Genomic DNA, 20264 nt, shown 5'->3' with positions numbered 1-20264 from the left:
CCTGGCTCAGGCTCCAGCAGTCACAAAGAGAAAGATGTATTAGTCACTAGGGACCTGGATTCCACTGGACACGAATCCAGTGATTGTCTTTCCTACAAGCATTAGCTTCTTCATTTTGGCTTAGAAAAGAAAAAAATTACTTGCTACACTAACTGAAATAATATGAGGTTTATCTGTCCTGATGCTGTATTACCAGATCTTTTAGAGCTAGGAGTGTATATGATGCTCCTACTATAAACACACACATACACACAAAACACATATTATTGAGTAATTTTGTCAAGAGACCTAAAACAAGAGAGGTACTTCTGGTATTACATATTCAAAGGAATTATTTTTTTGAATAATTGATTTTTAAAAACCAGGTTTTAAATGGAGATTAGGATGTGGTAGGAGAGACACAAGTTGACAGCAGCCTGGAGTTCACTGTGTATTGAAGTACGTTGATAGTAACAGTCTATTTGTAGAGCTTTCAGCCTCATACTTCCACTCCCAGACAAACCGTGGCTTCTGAGTTGGGGGACAGGCAGACCAGAGTAACGTGGATGTGGGTACTAGGAAGTCTTTAGCTACAGCACAGAACAGAAGAGCAGAGCCTGAGAATGTGTTCCTTTAGATGCCATATGGTACAATGGACCTGTTTGCAGGTCTCTTAGAAGGTGAAAGAGCTGTATCCTGAGCAGTATCCACATCATCCCTAACTGCAGGGCCAGTGCTTGTCCTGGATAAGCCATTTTCCTTAGAGTACCCAGCAGGCAAAAACTCAGAACTCTGCCGAGGAAGCCAAAAGTAGAGATCCTGAATCCTTGCCCACAGCCACTGCAAGCCCCAAATCCTCCTTTGCTGCCTGCAAGATGGATGAGAGGTGTGGATATGATTCCCCACTTTTTCTGTTCACTTTGGCCTGCATCATAGCTGACCTTCAATTATACATGACCTATGTGCATACTGGAACTAGACATTGCTTTCATAATGCATGCCCTTTAAAAGTTGGGGTCCTCTTCATTTCATTTCAATTGACAAGAGATGTTTTCAGAGGTAGAAGCTAGAAGCCTGGTGGGAAAGCAATACTTCAATACCCCTTGTCTTTGCTCTTGTATTTAGAAGAAGGGCAGGTGATAGAGGTTCTTGAATGGGGTATTTGGGAAAGTGTCAGGTGTTGGGGTGGACTCAAGGACAATGCTTACTCAGTGTCCTATGGTGTGTGCAAAAATCTTCTACAATGAAGGCCAATAAAAGGAAACACTGATGGAACAGCAGGGTGTGACTTTCCCTGAAGGTTAGTACAGTCATGGGGATCTGCCTGCTTGGCCTTTGAGGTAGTTTGAGCCAGAGAGGCTAGATATGGCCTTACATTCTTGGTTCAAAACCATCATTCTGTCTGTTTGTCAGTCTGTTCCATTCATCCTTTTGTGAAGGGTCTCATGGCCACCTATGCTCTCCACTTTCTGTCCTCAGTTATCAGGGTTCTCTCCAGTGAGTCTTCATTTGATTATTCAGGGAGTTTTTCTGTATTTTGATTGTAATTCCAGTGTGGTCCTAGGAGCATATCTGCGCAACATCCACCTACTCCCAATTCCCTTCTTGTCATGATGTGAGATGATACAATGCCAGACCTACTCCTGAATCTGTGTAACCACCCCTTACTTGTAGTAAATGGCTTGGTGTCACTTGTTTTAGGAGATCCTTGTGAAGTCTTCGTATAGGATCTATGCTTTCTGGAGCAATACTTCTCAGGACCAACTGCATTGACTATCCCCCTGCCTTGGTGCCGACCAAGCAATCCTTCACTTTTAAAAAAAATCTCAGTGATATTGTCATATTACCTGTTCTACTAAACTCCACTTTCTCCCTGAACTGACTCATTTAGTAGCAGTGAGACATTCTTATGCCAGTTATGAATAGAGAATGTAGGAAGAAGGTGGAAAGAGAGAGAGAAGAGATGAAGAAGAGTGAAAAAGGTGTTTTATACTTGATCTAGGCCTGAGAATAGGCACCCAAGTTGTTAATCCAAGAAAAGGTATTTGGTTAGCACTGCTGGAATCTCTCCTACATCTAGGTCGGTAGATCTCAAACTTAAGTGTGCATCAGAATCCCCTGGAGGGTGTGTTCATACAGAGACTGCTGGGCACCATCCCAGAGTTTCTGATTGAGAAAGCCTGGGGCAGGGCCTGAGAATTGGCTTTACTAACAAGTTCCCGGATGAAGCTGGTGTCGCTGGTTTGGGAACCATACTTCTCTGGGTCTAGAGAAAAGAAAAACATCTGAATAATCCACATCTCTGGGACACCTGAAGGACCAGGCTGAGAGGGGATGATTTGCCTTACTCTAGACCTTTAGTCATGGCCCATGAAGATACATAGAATTAAGGTCCAGTACCCTTGGGATGTGAGTACAGTATCAGCTTCACCATCACCGCTTTTGCCGGATCCACACAGAGGCCAGTGTTCTGCATTATCTGAAATAGTGAGAAAAAGTAGAGCAAACTTTGCTTTCTTGTGTCTTTCTGCACAGAAGTAAGTGGATTTAACTGGTGCTTTCCTTGATTTGATGTCTGTTAGCTTGGACGGACTGGTAAACCAGAACATTAGAGTTGATGGGCAACACTTTGTCTGTTACCAAATAAGGGGAAATTATAAGACTATACAACCCTTGAAGGCTTGTCTAAAGGAAGGTATTTGCTGTAAAGCCCAAACCTTTGGCTATCTCTCTCTTTTTTTTTTTTTTCCTGGAAGGTCAGGATTGAACATCGTGTTTTACTGATTTTCTCTCTCCCCTGTCAGTAATAACTTAAGTATTAATTATTCTGTTCTTATTGCTAATGCTTTAACAATAGTGATGCTTTATTCTGGTCCCCAAAAGGGAAAAAAGCAAGGAGATTGATGAGGATATTGTTGGAAGGTGAAAATGTATGTGAATAACACTGAGAGCATCTTTTTTTTTTTCTGTCAATTCCTGATCTTTAAAGATAATTCTAAGATCAGTTTTTCATCAAATCTGACCTTATGGCCAAATAACATCAGCTTTTCTCCTCCTTGATATTTCCTTGAAATCACAAGATGTTATTAGTTTGAGTACTTAGCAGCAGTTGAGGGGTGGCATAATATTTTGCGTTTCATTTTTTAGTCTAATGTAGAAAGCCCTGCGGCACTAAATAAAAATGTCACCATGTAAAATGTAAGGGCTTTCTGTCACAAATGTCTTAAAAAATGCATGAGGGACTGAAGATTTGATTTATCTTATCCTCTTTCTATGATTTATTCATATTTAATGTTAGTTTCAACACTTGAAGCATGAAGACATTTTTCAAATTAAAAACTGTGGTGAATCAGTTATATTTGAAGAAACATTCCACTGTGCTGGTTTTGAATTATGCAGTTCATTCCTTTACATGTGTCCAAGGGGAAGATATGTTTGGTTTTCCCAGTGGCTGGAATTCTCACTGGGGAAAGCCTTCATCATTGGGGAGGTTGGTTCACCCAGCCCCTTGGTTTTGACAGCTGTCTCCCTGGTATCAATAGCCATTTTCCTTGGGCTAGAAAGGGATGCAGTAGGGCACAGTTGCCCTGGACACTCTGACTTCTGCCTGTCTGTTTGTCTGTCCTTAATCCTATTCTTCTTTCACTCTCTCTTTCTTTTAATGATTTTTTTATTGATTTCAGAGAGGAAGGGAGAGGGAGAGAGAGATAGAAACATCAATGATCAGAGAGAATTACCAATTGACTGCCTTCCGCATGTTCCACACTGGGGATTGAGCCCACAACCCGGGCATGTGCCCTGACCAGGAATCAAACTGTGACCTCCTGGTTCATAGGTCAATGCTCAACCACTGAGCCATGCTGGCTGGGCTTCTTTCTCTCTTTTTATTCATTCTCTCTTACTACCATTCTTAGTCTTCCTCTCTGTAGATACTTTTGAGCACTTCCTCTGGGCTAGATGCTGTGCCACCATAGATCTAGTCAGCTTCTCATAAAATGAGGTGAAATGTACTTATGTTCTCTGTTAAATATAATAAACCTTTCAATAAGGACATCAAGAAAGAATGGGTAAAAAGATATCCAATGCCCTCTTTACCTGATTTTCCAGCTTGTTTGTCACTGAGGTTCAGACCAATACACAGAACAGCACAAAGCTTGTGTGCTGTTTTCAGATCCAGTTGTGAGCATATGATCTTGATTTTATTCCTTTGCATAATGGAGCGAATCATCTTGATAAATAGAATAATCTTTTTCTTTCTCAGACTATTGGAAAGAAGTTACCTCCAGCTACAGCAACTCAAGACTCATCAAAAACAGAAATGGACAGCAGGACAAAGAGTGAGTTTCCTTATTTATCCATTTTACATTTGAAAGCAGCTAAGGGTTTTTAAATAATTGAAATGCTTTTGATAAAATCCTCACATAATCTTAATGGCTTTTGTCAATACATCAGGAAAAATGCACATAAGTGTTTCATTGGGTCCCAACAGTAGGATGGGCACAGTTAGATTCAGAGCTCTTGGGGGTGGGGGTGTCTCCTTTAAGAAACATGGTTCTGTCCTGCCTTGTGTATCTCGCCCATGTGCAGAGTCAGGGCTTATCCATATCTGCCCAGAGCATTGTACCTACTTCCAGAGACAGAGAGATTCAAGAGAATGGCAACTTAAGCAATTTAGGGGTTCTCAGATGTTCAAGTCAGAGAGGTCTTATCTTTGATCATAATCACTCAGCCAACACTCCCAAACCTTGACTTCCTGCCAGTATTCTCAGCACAACTCTGCTCGAATCCCTTTAGATACAAATGTCTTTCTTCTATTGAGCGAGATATGCTCTTCCTGTAATTTCCCCCTGGTTATAGTCTCTGGGTCTATATTGATATTTGCCCATTTTCTTCCTAACAGTCCTTTATGTATTTGAGGGCAGTTGTCTCTCCAGAACCTTCCCAAAGGTCAGTATTCCCAATTCTAGAGTTACCAGATAAAATACAGGATGCCTGGTTACATTTGAATTTTAGATAAACAATGAATAATTTGGGGGTTATAAGTATGTCCCATGCAATATTTGTTGTTTATCTGAAATTCTAATGTAATTTGGTATCCTGTGTTTGTATTTGCTAAATCAGGCAACTCTCCATTTCCTTAGTCACTCCTCCCATGACTGGGCATTCTGAATGTGCTCTAGTGTGTCTTTTCCCAGAAACAAGTACTTCAATTCCTTCTAGGGATTTTATTTTGTTTTGTTTTATTTAGTTTCAGATTTTTTTTATGAGGATAATGTGGACAGACTACTAATCTAGTTTGGACAGTCAAAGATTGAGAGAAAATATTATATATTTACACTAAGTGGCCAGATTATTATGATCTCTGAACGCATAATAATCTGGCCACTCAGTATATACATGTATATGTATATGTATATGTATATTAGAGGCCCGGTGCATAAATTCGTGCATGGGTGGGGTCTGGCCAGCCTGGCCAGGGGGAGGGGACATGGCAGTTGGCTGGCCTGCCTGCTGGTCGAACTCCTGGTCGAGGGGACAATTTGCATATTAGCCTTTTATTATATAGGATATACACTGAATGGCCAGATTATTATGCGTGCAGAGATCATAATAATCTGGCCACTCAGTGTGTGTGTGTGTGTGTGTATGTATGTATACATATATATATATAAAACAAAATTATAATTAATCTAAGAGCAAGTATAGATTTGTTCTTTTAATTGCACAATAATATATCTGGAACTCCTTTTGCAGTGAAAAACAGGTAGTTTTGAAAGCAAATAAGGGATACTGCCTTAGACATAAGAAAATGAATTTATGGGAGCTGCTAAGCTAAATATGGTGGTTTTGATAAATAACTTCATGATGATATAGATGCAGATGCTAGAGCTCTTCCTTAATGTTTAAGGTTCAAATGAACGTACATGCCTTCCATCTGTTAATGGTACAGTCAGACGCTGGATAATAGAGTAATGCTGTAATCCAGCAGTTCTCAAATTTAAGTGTGCTCACAATTACCTGAAGATCTGGGGCCTGAAAATTTGCTTTTCTAACAAATTTCCGGCTGCTACTGCTTCCTGGTGTAGGTCCCGCACTTTGAGAACCACTCTTCTAAGCTTACAAGTGTTCCTAAGGAGAAACTGGCCTGCATTTATTCATGCAGGTTATAGGCTTATCTTGCTAACCCTACTTTTAAGGCACTAAAATCTTCGAGATTCTTTGAGTCCTGAAATTTTTTTTTCAAGATTTGACAGTTAAACCATTTCAGAACCATTGCTCTTGTTGGACAGTAGCCCATCTTTTCTTCCATTCAACTACTTGTTTTGTTGCTATGACTATTAACAAGTTTATAGATGATCAAGATGACTAGGCAAATTGCTTGTATGGATAGAGTGGGCAGTAGGCAGGAAAAAGGAAAGGGGGACATGCAGCAAACCCTAAAGGCAATTGGAATGTGGTCCCCTGGAACTGGCTATCCTCATAACATGTGACAACCAGGGATGGGCCTTCACCTACCTAACTTGTGTTTGCAGAAATAATAATCTGAGAAGCAGAGAATATTTTGTAATGGAAAAAAGTTTTAATAGATATGAAAGAGAATTTCCCTGTAGATTGTTAAATGCTGTTGAGACTAAATAGGACCTTGATTGACTTATGGGTTATGTTGGGGGAATGTTGAGCAGGAGGGACCTGAATGTCACTTGTAAAGATTTGGAACAAAACAGGACAATCTACAGGGCATGCTTAAGTGACTAAACCTCGGGTCCCAACAACTGGCCTTAGGATAAGAACATGTCCTTGATACTTTATCTTTGCCCTTTGTAATGTCTGTAGACAGGAGGCTACATCTTTTTGGAAGGATTAGGTAGGAAGGGGTTAGCTGTGTTTTGGAGCAGTGCTGGCCAATAGAAATACTATGTGAGCCACATACGTGATTTTACATTTTCTAGGTACACATTTAAAGAAATAAAAAAGAAACTGGTGCACTTAATTTAAATATAATTTATTTAACTCAATATCCCAAAAGTTGTCATTTCAACATGTAACATATATAAATTATTAAATGATAATTTTCATTCTTTTCGCATATGAGTCTTCATAATCTAGTGTGTATTTTACAGGTATAGAACATCTTAACACAGAGTAGCCACATTTCAAGTGCTCAGTAGCCCTGTGTGCCTAGTGGCCACCAATTGGATGATGTAGGTTGAGAGTTGTCCTGGGACCTAAGATGGGCTTTCTGGCCCTGGATGTTAACACAGTTGCAAATGCTCAGCTCCTCTAAGCATGTGGGAGAGTCATGGCTCTGGCCCATGCCTTGTTCAGTCCTACAAATAACTTTTTTGTTGTTGTTAATCCTCACCTAAGGATATCTTCCTTTTTTTTAAGAGAGAGAGCGTGAAAGCAGGGGGAAAGACACACAGAGAGAAAAATCAATGTGAGAGAAACACATCGATTTGCTGCCTCGCAGAATTGAATCTGTGACCCTTCAGTCCGCAGGCCAACACTCTATCCACAGAGCCAAACTGGCCAGGGCCAAATATCTTTCTCTCTTTTTTATTTAAATTTTCACTCCAGGATATTTTTCCATTGATTTTTAGAGAGAGTGGAAGAGAGAGGGAAAGACAGAGAGAAACATCAATGTGAGAGAAACACATCAATTAGTTGCCTTCTGCATGTATCCTGACCAGGGCCTGGGCCAGGAAGGATCTAGCAACCAATGTACATGCCCTTGACCAGAATCGAACCCGGGACCCTTTGGTCTGCAATCCAATGCTCTATCCGTTGAGACAGACATCTCTTAATTATGTCCACCCACTAGGCTCTCTGGAAGCATCATGGTGGGAGGGATGGGTTATTAATGAAGAGGGGTTTTACAGAGACTGGCTTGTGTGTTTCGGCCAAGAGTCAGAAAGCACACATTCTAGGACCAACTCTGTTATTAGCTGTGCTGTCTTGGGCACATCATTTTATTTCATTGTCTGTTTTGTTTGTGAAGTCAGAGGCTTGTACTAGAGAGAACCCCCGAGATTCCTCTCAGCATCTGCATCCTCTGATTCAATTCCAAAAGTGTTACAATTCAGAGGGAAAGATTTCTGCATTCAGAGAATTGAGCAGCGGGAGGGGAGAGACAAAAGGAAGAACTGAACAGTTTGGGAGGAACATGAGATGATGTCATCGGGCATAGGTGTAATATTCCTGTAAGAGGGTAGTAGGTCAGGAAGGAGACTTATCACTGCCAGCGAAGCCTGGAGGGATGTGTATTGGCCAACATTTTTCATCTACCCCGAGCAGGAATGTCTGCAGTTTAATCTCACCCCTCACATACACTCTGGCTTTCATTTAGAGAGCAAATTCTGGGGTAATTATTCTTCCACTAGAGGCCCAGTGCATGAAATTCATGCACGGTAGGGTCCCTAGCAGCTTCCAGCTGCTGGCCGGGGCTTCCCTTCCCCCCCTGCTGCTGGCTGGGGCTTCCCTTCATACTTGCCTTGGCCTGGCACCGCCCGCTCACCTGCTCCACCATCCTGCCATGGTCCTGCTCTCATCAGGGCCCATAGGGGCTGGCAGCGCCTCCACTGCCACCCACTGCCAGCACCACGTTGCCAACGCCCGCCATGTTCCACGCTGCCCCCTGGTGGACAGTGCACATCTAACTCTCAATTGGTCAAACTCCTGCCCATAGAGACAATTTGCATATTAGCCTTTTATTAGATAGGATAATGTCCATGAGGCACCCTACTCCACTAAAAAGCCCTTTCCATTTGGAACTTTTGCTGCTTCTGGATTTTGATGCAACACCCATGTTCAGGTGGAAGGATACAGTGTGCTGACCAACAACTAGAAATGACCCTGAGCTTGGGAACAGTGCATCCTCCTTCGTTCTGGTTGGAAGACAAACATATGTCAAAAATTTCCCAGCAGTACAGAGGAGAGAAGCTCCCTCCTACATAGCTGCCTCCTTAGCATGCTAAATACAAACTCCCATCAGGACCAAGAATTACAGTGATTCAAAAAATGTTCATGTCAATTGGTATTTTCTGAGTGAAAGTGAAATTCAGCTGATCAGGATTTATTTGAACAGCTAACATCATCTCCCCTTTCCCAATAAAGCTTTTATGATATTGAAATTCATCTGAAAACACATGCTGGGGAACAGATTGTCATGATTTTCATAACAAGAGGAAAACTGTCTAAATATTCATAAGCAAAGTTGCCCCAAGGTTCCTCCAGCTCACCACATCTGGAACGTCTCTCTTCCTTACTACAAGTGATGCAGATTTGTGGCCTCTGTGGGCTAAAGAAAAGCTCAGAGAAAGGACTATTTAGCCTCTTTCTGAACAAACAGTTCAGTCTTAGACATTCAGAAGACCAGTTGAGCAGGTGCATTAGGAAAAAGAGAATCCTTGACAGGTTTTGTACAAAGGCAGATCAGGCTTCTGAATAAATGATTGGGGGGCAAAGGCTAAACCTTCCTGTCTAACCTTCCCTCACTTTATCACTGGACATCATACCACCTTTCTAATCACCTTGTTCATTGACTTGCTTCATTGAATTGTCCTCTGTGATAGTGACACATGGTGCCTTGTGGGTTTCATTGGTCCCTTAAGGTGGGGATTGTGGCTTCTACTTGATATCCCCACCTTATAGCCTAGAAAAATGCCATGGACTCAGTGGGCACATAACAAATGATGGTTGAGCAAATGAAGAATTAGAAATGATTTAATTTACTAGTTTCCTCTCCCCTGTCCTCTCCCCTCTCCCCTCTCCCCTCTCTCTCTCTTCCCCTCTCCCCTCCCCTCTCTTCCCCTCTCCTCTCCTTTCCTCTCATCTCCCCTCCCCTCTTCCCTTCTCTCATCTCCCCTCCACTCCCCTTCTTTCCTCTCCCCGTCTCTCCCCTCCTCTCCTCTCCTTTCCCCTCCTCTCCCCTCCCTTTCCCTCCCCTTCTGTTCTCTCCTCTCCTCCTCCCTCCCTTCCTCTCTGTCTAAAATCAATAAACATGTTGTCAGGTGATGATTACAAAAAAGTAGAAAGCAGGGCTTATTAGGATCCTTTCCAGCTGTAGCCTGTGCTTAGGAGAAGTACGATTTCCCATGTTCACTTTGCAGCTGGCAGGATCTGTTTGTGGCCTCAGCCTGACGAATGGCTGGGCAGGTTTTTACTTTCTCAGACTGAGCTAATTTTTGCTTTCTCACCACATGTTTAAATAGGGGGGTGGGGTGGGGGAATGGTCACCTCCCTTATGTTGGCTTTTCCAACCTTACCTGGGAACTCTTTTATTCTCTTTTTTCCAGGACAGGTGTTTTTGTTCACTTACCTTCCCCAAAGCCCTCTCATATTTGAGCACATCCAATTGAAAATGTGTTTCCTACCCAGCGCTTTAGTGCCTCCCATACCTGATATGTACTAAAGCTCCCAGGTTCCATGTCTCAGGGGTCTCCCCTCTCTCTGGGAGGCACCTCTCACCAAGTGCCCCCAACTCAGACCTTGCTGTCCAAATTCAGAGTGGGGCGTCTTCCTGCAAAGGTGCCCAGCATGCCTGTGCTGCTGAAGACCTGGATTCCAAATATAGGCCTCTTAGAGGAGAAAGCTAGCTCCTTTGTGTTATCCCTGGATTTCCTTTCTCTCAGAGACTCAGAGCTTCTCTTCATCTGAGCAGGAGAAGATGCCATTGAGAACAGCTGTGATCTGTTCCATATTAGAGAACAGAAAGGTTTGTCAGATGCCTTTCTTTTTAAAAAATTTTTCTCTTTTTAAAGTGAGAGAATAAAAGGTGTCAATTCATAATTGTGAAATAATTTGAAAGTCACATTCCCAGCAGGATCCAAGACTAGAGGTGGTCTTGTGATTTGGGTCATAGTCAGCTTTTTCATGGGGGGAGGCATTGACAAAATAGTGATGTAGGCATTGTGTTTCGCTTCCCTGTCTGGATTTAAGTGTAGACTAGGGTTTCTCTACCTTGGCACTGTTAACATTTGGACCACTACGGTCTTCATTGTGGGGGCTATCCTGTGTCCATTGTAGGATGTTTAGCAGCATCTCTGGGCTTGACCCACTGGATGTCAATAACATTGACCACCTCCTCTTCCCCAGTGACAACCACAAATGTCTCCAAGTATTGTCAGTGTCCTCTGGGGAGCAAACTCTCTCCCGTTTCCAACTGCTGGTGTAGACTATAGTAAGCCCCCCAAGGGCACTGCTGCAGCTCTGCCACTGGGCTCACTGTGGACAATCAGATCATATTTATTGAATGAATGCCAAACCTCATTTCCATTCCATCCCTCCCCACTAACTCCGGATCCTCAGACTCTGACTAAGGACTGGACTTCCCATCTAAATCAATCACACAGCACCCCAGCCCCAGCAGCACCACCGCACTGGTCCACACTCCATATCCTCAGTTGTTTTGCTCCTTTCTAGCATTGAATCTTTGCTGATACTCATGGCTAGATCAGTGGCTCTCACAGTGTGGTCACTAGACCACCAGCAGAAGCACTTGGGAACTTGGTAGAGATGCAAATCCCCAGATCTGGGGAATCAGAAACCTTGGGGGTTCTGTTTTTACAAGTCCTATACCTAGGGCTGATGCTCACTCAGGTGTGAGGACCACTGCCCTAGACTAATTTTTCTTAAGCTTCCATGCTGAGCACAATCACCAGGGTGCTTGTGATTCCTGCTTCCACCTCAGACCTGTTGATTGGGATCCCCATGGAAGGAGCCTGGAGAGGCATAGAAGGAACGGGTGCCCCACATCAACCTTGTCATCAGGAATGGTTGGGAACCCCGACTTCTACTCCTCCACTCAACGTCCCAGAATGTTGCTCAGAGCCCAGTGACATTTTACTCCTCCAAGAAGGGACTCTTATTCTGTCCTTTGGTAAATGATTTCCCCATTTCTGATACTCTGATGCTGTAAGCTGCGTGCATTGCTCTCATCCTTTCTTCACTGTTGCTTTGTCAAGAGCTCTGTGTCTACATGCCTCATTTCCTCTCCTTGATTATAAGCTGCTTTAGAACCAGATACTAGTCTTATTTAACTCAGTCTCTTTTCCCAGAACATGTAGAAGTCCACACCCTTATTGCAATTTCAAAAGACAGAAAAACAGGAAAATTAAAAGGTTTTATCACTTGGGTGATAATATTTGTCCTGGACCAACATGCATCTATGTATAGTATTTATTTATTTATTTATTTATTTATTATTCATTCATTCATTCATTCATTCATTCTACTCGGGATGACAAATCATTCATTTGTTGCAGACTTTTAATGTATTTGATGGTTGGTTGCAGCCCCAGGCCCCAGGTGAGGATGTTATATATTAACTAGAGGCCCAGTGCATGGATTCGTGCACTGGTGGGTGCGTGGCCTGCGGGGATGGGCCCACTGTGGGAGCGCCGCTCATCCTGGTCAGCTGAGTGGTGCTCCTACTGTGGGAGCGCACTGACTACCAGAGGGCAGCTCCTGCATTGAGCGTCTGCTCTCTGGTGGTCAGTGTGCATCACAGCGACTGGTCGACTGGTCATTCTGGTCATCCCGCCATTTGGTCACTGGGCTTTTATATATATAGATGGTGTGTGTAAAATATTCCCTTTCTGAAATCAGAAAAATTCTGTCTCCTGGGTTTCTGGATAAGGGATTATGAACCCCTAGTGTCTCAGATAGTATTGGTCAGTTCAATGAAAGAATGTCAGAGTTTGATGGTGGTGAACATAGACACCACTGAGCTTGTTACTTTTGTTCTGGTAACCCAGAAGAAAAGAGTTCTAGATGTGACCTGTTACTTTCCACCTCTGGAAGGCTCCCTATCAGACTCTGTGACACATGGTTTTTTTTTATCTTCATGTCCTGAAATTGAGTCCAGAGAATCGTCCTGGATTTAATTTTATCTCCTTGGTGTGTGTGTGTATATATATTCAGCCTGCTGATATGTTTATTCTGTTTGTTTTGCTTTTATTTTTTTAAGTTGAGGCTATTTTTTAAGTTGTTTTTTTTTTATATGAATAGATTATAAAACCAGCTAAAGGGAGTCATGGGATGTGGGCATGTGAGTTTAATTCCATAAACAGTCTGTTTTTAATTTCATGTAAATTTCTAGAAGTTTAGAGATTGAAATAAAGTGTTTTTGTGTGTGTTTTTTTGCGGCGGGGGGGGGGTGTTAGTGTGAATCATGGACTTCTTGGTGGTTTTAATAGAACATGCTTCTGTAATTGGAAGCCAATAATCAATTAGTACATGGAATCTTGATCTGGAACTAGGCAAGGGTTTCAGGGTCCTTAAACCTTCTGGTATTGAACACATTTTCTCTACACCTTTGAATGTGTCTATGTTTTTCTCCTTTTTCTAGAAAGAGAGAGTCATTGCTTTTTATCAGAATCTTAAAGGACTCTAAGGGGGGAAAAAAAAACTTAAGAACTGGCCTAGGTTTTCAGTCTTATGCTAGTTCATTAGTATTTTTTAAATCTTCCTAAAGAAAAACTAGAGAGACAAAATCATCTCAATCACTGGATAAGTTGTGCCTTTATTTCTATGTATGCACATGTGTATTCATTCCTGTTTGATTTTAGATTAATTAACCTCATCTTAATTCATGAATAGCTAAAAAGTTCGTGCCTCCCTAAGTTAATTTTATTCCCTTCCTCTCCATCTCTGTCTACTACTCATTTAATATTTATCTTCCCATGTCCAAAAGGTTTTTGAATTATATTCTTCTTTTAAGACATTTCAAATGCCTCCTCTTTTGTGAACTCTCTCCTTAACATAATCCTGCCTTTCTCCAAAACACCACAACAATATTGCACCATATTGAGTTTGTGTTTATTCATATTTGTTTTTTCTTTCCATCCTTCTTTACCCCCTTCCCTTTCTCCAGGCATTAGGTTATCACTTCAATGTGAGGGTATAAGGGGTAGTTGGAGTGACTTGTAGGCCCAAGAACTGAAAATATTATTTAAAGGTGGTGACTCAATAAATTTTTGAATTAAAGTACGGAACATCTTCATTCCATATACTATAAAATTAAAATCATGGTTAATTAAAGGTTAATACCTTTTTATATGTTTATTTTTGAGTATTTTAAAACCACTGGTACATCCAAAACAACATTATGATTTTGTCTCCCAATACTGCTGAATTAGGACCCAAAGGCCTCAGAAGTAAAAACAAATTCTTATTTTCTAATATAGCATAATAAATTAAAATGTGAGGCTAAAGGGACCCAGAGTAACTAAAATGACAGGTTTCCAACACTAGGATAGGGAAGGTAACTGATATCTTGGAGTCATTGGATGGAAAGCAAAAGCATCTACATAGGAACAAAGTGAGTCCTCTTATGTCTCCTTCCCTTCTCCTCCCTATCTTATCTAGACCAACCCTAGACCATAGTATATCTGTATTACAAATTTTTATTACCTTTACTTTATATATAACTATGTGACATTAAACATAATAACACATTTTAGTGACATAAATTGTAGTATGGATAATATGTATGTATATTGCTCCAGGTGATCTTCTGCAAGAAGTAGACTAATTTGGGTGAAATATCTAAGGCCATTTAAATATACACTGAGTGGCCAGATTATTATGATCTCTGAACGCATAATAATCTGGCCACACAGTGTATATCCTATATAATAAAAGGCTAATATGCAAATTGTCCCCTCAACCAGGAGTTCGACCAGCAGGCAGGCCGGCCAACCGCCCATGTCCCCTCCCCCTGGCCAGGCTGGCCAGACCCCCACCCATGCACGAATTCACACACTGGGCCTCTAATACACACACACACACACACACACACACACACACACACACACACACACACTATACACTGAGTGGCCAGATTATTATGCATTCAGAGATCACTGGGGATTGAGCCTACAACCTGGGCATGTGCCCTGACTGGGACTCAAACCATGACCTCCTAGTTCAAAAATAGATGCTCAACTACTTAGCCATGCTGGCCAGGCTCTAAGGCTATTTAAAACCATTAGGACTGTTAACTTTGATGCAGAATAATAAATACCTGTTCCAGTAGAAACAAATTCTCTTGCATTTTTCATTCTACATTCTGTCTGCGTCATCAAACCCCAGTTTTCTAAGTCTTAATTTACCAAACGCCTTACAAATGTATTTAGTCTTTAGAATTGGTGCCTAGAATTCAGGACATACTTGAACTGATTTTGAGTAGCCTTTGTGTCTTTCCCTCTTTGGCAAAGGCTGCTGCATATCCTCACTGGTGAATAGCCTTATCTATAAACAGGCAGGTTCCCACAGAGATGCCATGGCACATGGGTGTGTAAAGAACATTTGGTCAGTATTTGTTGGCTATTTGTGATTGACACATATTTACGTATAAATATATCAACATCAGTCTCTTAAGATGTGCCATGAGTCTTTTTCATTGTTTTGAGTACCATGTCAGCTTTGTAACATATACAAATACCCTGTTTCTGATTTATCAATGTGTGGAAGGATATAGTGAGGGCAAAATTTAAGCTTTTTGCTCAGTTTGTAGATTATGTCTGCTTAAGCAAGCACCCAAACAGTATATAAAATGGTATATTTTCCTGGGACCAAGGAAACCTTTTTGCTTTTCTGCCTGAAATAAGCAAAGCAGTCAATGGCATTTCATGACATCATATAATTTGTAACAAGAAAACAATGAAGAGAATAAATATTCATGAGCCCAAAATGAGCAATCTTCAGTAGTTTTCTGAGGGTGACCCTTTATGCAGTGGTTATAGCCTATCTTGTAAGTGTGCTCTTCCCTGAAGTTAATGTGATAGAGACTATCTTCTCCTGTGCCAGCTCATTAGATAAAGCATTTTAAAGGTTGTGTTTTCTTTTCTTCTTACAGCCAAGGATTACTGCAAAGTAATATTTCCATATGAGGCACAGAATGATGATGAATTGACAATCAAAGAAGGAGATATAGTAACTCTCATCAATAAGGTAAACAAAGGTTCCCTCCTGCCTTCTAAACTGTGAACTGCTTTGAGGTATTGACTGGATAGGACAAGCTTTGTTTTTAGCCCTTGAAACTTGAGGTTTTCATGGTCCTGAACTCCTCAGGAAGACTCTTGCGTCTTTTCTCTGGATCAGGCAAAGTCCAGTGTATCTAGGTGAACGAATGAATTTAAAAATCAACTAGATTCTGTTTGCCTGAGAGCCAGCTGTGGATTTGCAGGGCTCGGCAGAAAAACGTCTGTCCCACAAAGGCTAACCCAGAAGGCGGCCTGCATGGCTGGAGGGCCCAGACTTCACAGTGGCCCCAGCTGCAAAGCTCTGGGTCATGGTTTGTTCAAGGAGACGCTTTCAAAAAGCAGGTCATGCCTCACAGGCAAAAAAATACTTAAAGAATGTTGACTGTTCAGATCAAAGACAGGTAGCATGCCTGAGAGAATTTTGCCTGCCTTGTTTGGGCTAAGAAGGTTGAATGATTTTATTATCATTATGGGCAGAGTTTTGTAAACATACTGAGAGCTATAAAATCTGTATGAAGTGACGCAGCTTAACAGGACTTGGACCACGTACTGTTTATGCTTTCATGCAATGTTACTCACCAAGTAGATGGTTGAAAGATAAGTTATTTAAGCCTTTCCTCTGAAGTACAGGAATTTTATGATGGTCAATCACGATGAAAAACTGAACCATCTTTAAGATATATTGGTGGTTTTACTCTTATAGGCAGGTGAGTGGCAGGGAACACATACTAGGTGTACTGGTTGATAATGGCGGATTTTGTAATCAAAGAAAACATGATAATTTCAAGAGAAACATCAAAAGTGCTTTATTCAAAGTAATGTCCATTGCTAGCTACACATTTCCCCCATCTTTAGGTAATTTGTGGATACCGTCCCAATAGAACTTTTCTTGTTTTGAGGCAAACCATTCAGAGACCCAATTTTCCACTTTTTTGTACATTTTGAAGTGCTGCTCAGAAACATTGATCAGTTCAATTGGTAATCTGAAGGAGCAAGGTCTGGTGAATACAGTAGGTGGGTTAATACTTCCCAGGCAAGATCTTTTAATTGGTGTCTAACTGGTTTTGAAGTGCGTGATGGTGCGTTATTATGAAGCAAGATTACTTTGCCATGTCTTCTGGAACATTCTGGTCGTTTCACGATCAAAGCGTGGTTCAAATTGATTTGTTGTTGGTAGCAATCAGTATTAATGATTTCACCTGGTTTTAGAAGCTCATAATACACCACACCTTCCTGATCCCAACAAACGCAAAGCACTGTCTTTTATCCGAAACTATTTGGCCTTGCAGTCAATGTTGATGGTTGACCTGGATCAACCCATGATTTTGTGCATTTGGGATTCTCAAAATAAATCCACTTTTCATCGCCAGTCACAGTTAGATGCAAAAAAGACTTTCTTTCATGCCGTTGAAGCAACATTTTACTGATGACTTTTCGGTTTTCCATTTGTCTTTTATTCAGTTGATGTGGCACCCATTTTCCTTCCTTAAAAATCTTTCCCATTGCTTGTAAACAATCAGAAATTGTTTGCTGAGCAACATTTAATCTTTCTGCAAGTTGTGTTTGAGTCTGACACACATCTTCATCCAATAATGCTTGTAATAGTTGGTCTTCAAACTTTTTCAGTTGACCTGGATGTTCTTTGTCTTTCACATTGAAATCATCACTTTTAAAGTGTTTAAACCAGCATTCACAAGTATCTTGAGATGGAGCATGTTCACCATAAGTTTCCCGAAGTATACGATAACTTTTTCTTCAAAATAAAGTAATGAATTAAAACTGCCCGCAAATGCTCTTTTTTTGGCACGAAATTCGACATTTTTAAGTGTAAAAATATCTATGATGTTAACACCTTCAGAAAATTTGACATATGAAGTTTTGAAGCTTGCTGTCAATACAACAAAATAGCATACATATCAAATCGCATATATATCAACATATGTATAACTCCATCTATTGAAAACAATTTACATTATTAACCGGTACACCTAGTAATTCCCTTAGCACAGGCATCATGGCTGTCTGCACTCATGCAGGCCTGAGAGCACTGGCCGACTAGAGGGGTGAAGGGTTTAGGGAGAGGGGAGAGAGTACAGGGGGCCAGCATGGGAAGTAGGCCCTGGGTCCACGGCCTCTGGCCATTACTGAGAAGAAGTGGAACAAGGTGTTTTCTGCCCGCCCCCAGCCCCGATTTCCTACCCCAAGGGTGTCCAAAAAGTGATGTTTGATTTACCTTTGTAATCAAGGAAGTTACCTTTAAGAAATGGCTGTAGAGGTTGTATGTGTAAGAGCCTGAGCAATGCCCTGACTGGGTGGCTCAGTTAGTTGGAACATTGTCCTGTACACCAAAAGGTTGTGGGTTCAATTCTCGGTCAGGGCACATAAAGGAGGCAACTGATCTCTCTCTCTCTCTCTCTCTCTCTCTTCCTCTCTCTCCCTCCCTCCCTCCTTCCCTCCCTTCCTCTCTCTCTCCCCTTCTCTCTTTCTCTTCCAGTCTCCCTTCCTCTATTTTTAAAATCAATAAAAACATATCCTTGGGTGAAGATTTAACAAAGAGCCTGAGCCAACAATGCCAGGCAGCTAATGACCCCGGAGCTTAAGTACCTTGCCAAAGGTCAAATTATTTTAGGGAGAGAGCTGGCCCTGTCACCCACTCCATATGAAAGTGGTTTGCTAGACAGTGTTAAGGACAGGAACCTTTTGGGAATAGCAAACTATTCCCTGCTTTGATGATTGCCCAGGAACTCGTCCATCTTTTTACCTGTAAAATTTCCTCCCCTAAACTTATTTCAATGCATCTCTGTCTGTGCTTGGTGTTTTCCATGGCAGGAGGAAATCAGAGGAGGGGAAATGCTGCCCTATTGTTCCTTTCTGCCAAGGAGGTTGAGTGGTTCTCTTACTTTACCACCCTTCCTGTGGTCCCTAGGCTGTACCTCCTCTAGGCTGCTTCTTATGCATGGGGAACTTCCTATTTTGAAACAGACCCTTAACCTAACATTAGGGATAGGGAAATTGTTAAGTCGGTATAAGGCATAATACAAATACTTTGATAAATAGCATAAATACAGAAAAAGGGTGAGAGCACTTTCCCCTGTGACGGTAAAGCAAGCAGAGAAATCAGTAACTGCCATTCTTGACAGTGGGGGTGGGGGGGGCTCATATTCCTGTTTTTGTTTGAAGGGGGCAGTCTCATTTTAGTTGAAATCCAGATGTATCAGTAATATTTAATAAGGTTTGGGGAGAAGAAAAAACCCCATGTATAGTCCTTTATCAGAACACATCTATTCCTACCTTAACATATCCTGTTCCAGTCCTTGTCATTTGATTACATATGGTGAGAGCACATTCATCTCGATTGTTTCCTTCCTTCCTCCCAGCCTGAAATCCAGTCTGATAAAAAGAATCAGGTTTTTCTGAAGAGCTTAGTCAGAAAGGGACTCTCTCCTGGTCCCATTCACATAGGAGGGAGAAAGGAACGGGCATGTGTGGAAGGCTGCTGGCAAGAGTGTCTGAAGCTTGCACCCAGTTTCCCTGGTTTCATAGCTTAATGTGTTAGGAAGCAGTTTGGAAACTGTGAAGCAGCTTACAGATACCAGTATTACATTTGCAGAACATGGCCTTGCCCTCCTTGCCATATATGTGGCCCTTGTCCTGGCTTGCACACTGTTCCTGCTCCTCAGGCCTAGAGTGTCCATGTCATTTTGACTCTTGCTCCCCCTGCCCCAGATCAGCAGCACCAGAACCTAGGGATTCTGCCCTGCTGCGTCCCTGCCACTTCCTGTCTGGTAGAGCCAGGCCCAGGCTGGATGGAGGCTGCTCCTCCCCGGCCTCCTCCCGCCCCCAGCACCCTCCCCAGCACCTGCCCTGGAGGAGAGCCCTGGGGTGGCCAAAGGTGGAGGGCCACTTCATCCCTAGCACCCAGCCCCTTCTTCTTGTCATCTCATGGAACCCCTGTGCTCCAGTGAAAGTGTTAAGTAACTTTCCTGTTTAAAAAACCCAACTTGATTATCCTGTACTCATTGGCCCAGTCTGTCTGGCCTCAGTCTGGCCTTTTGGCCTTGGTATATGTCACTGTTCTACATGAACAAACTCTCCTGGGATGTTCCCACCTTGCTCGTGTGTCCTGCCTAACTTGACCCAGACCAGGTTCCTGCTGCCTGGATGCCCTCTGCCTGCCCATTTAACTGGTTGTTCAACAGCTGATAGTACACCAGTCTTAACTCATGCTATATCATGCGCTCAGGCCCATTGTGAGCTCATTGCTTTAAAAAGTCCTTTATACTCTATCATTTTGTTTTT

General features: G+C 42.0%; 1 protein-coding gene across 1 annotated transcript in view; it reads left to right on the top strand.

Annotated features, from left to right (window-relative positions):
- SH3KBP1 (SH3 domain containing kinase binding protein 1) overlaps positions 1 to 20264 on the top strand; it is a 339627-nt gene that overhangs the window by 230777 nt on the left and 88586 nt on the right. The window contains exons 7-8 of the mRNA XM_008154559.3: positions 4241 to 4316; positions 15839 to 15933. Coding sequence (XP_008152781.1) covers positions 4241 to 4316; positions 15839 to 15933 — 171 coding nt within the window. The remainder of the gene's footprint in view (positions 1 to 4240; positions 4317 to 15838; positions 15934 to 20264) is intronic.

Source organism: Eptesicus fuscus, chromosome 1 (assembly GCF_027574615.1).
Source record: "Eptesicus fuscus isolate TK198812 chromosome 1, DD_ASM_mEF_20220401, whole genome shotgun sequence".
Lineage (NCBI taxonomy): Eukaryota > Metazoa > Chordata > Mammalia > Chiroptera > Vespertilionidae > Eptesicus > Eptesicus fuscus.
This window is presented reverse-complemented; position numbering and strand designations above follow the sequence as displayed.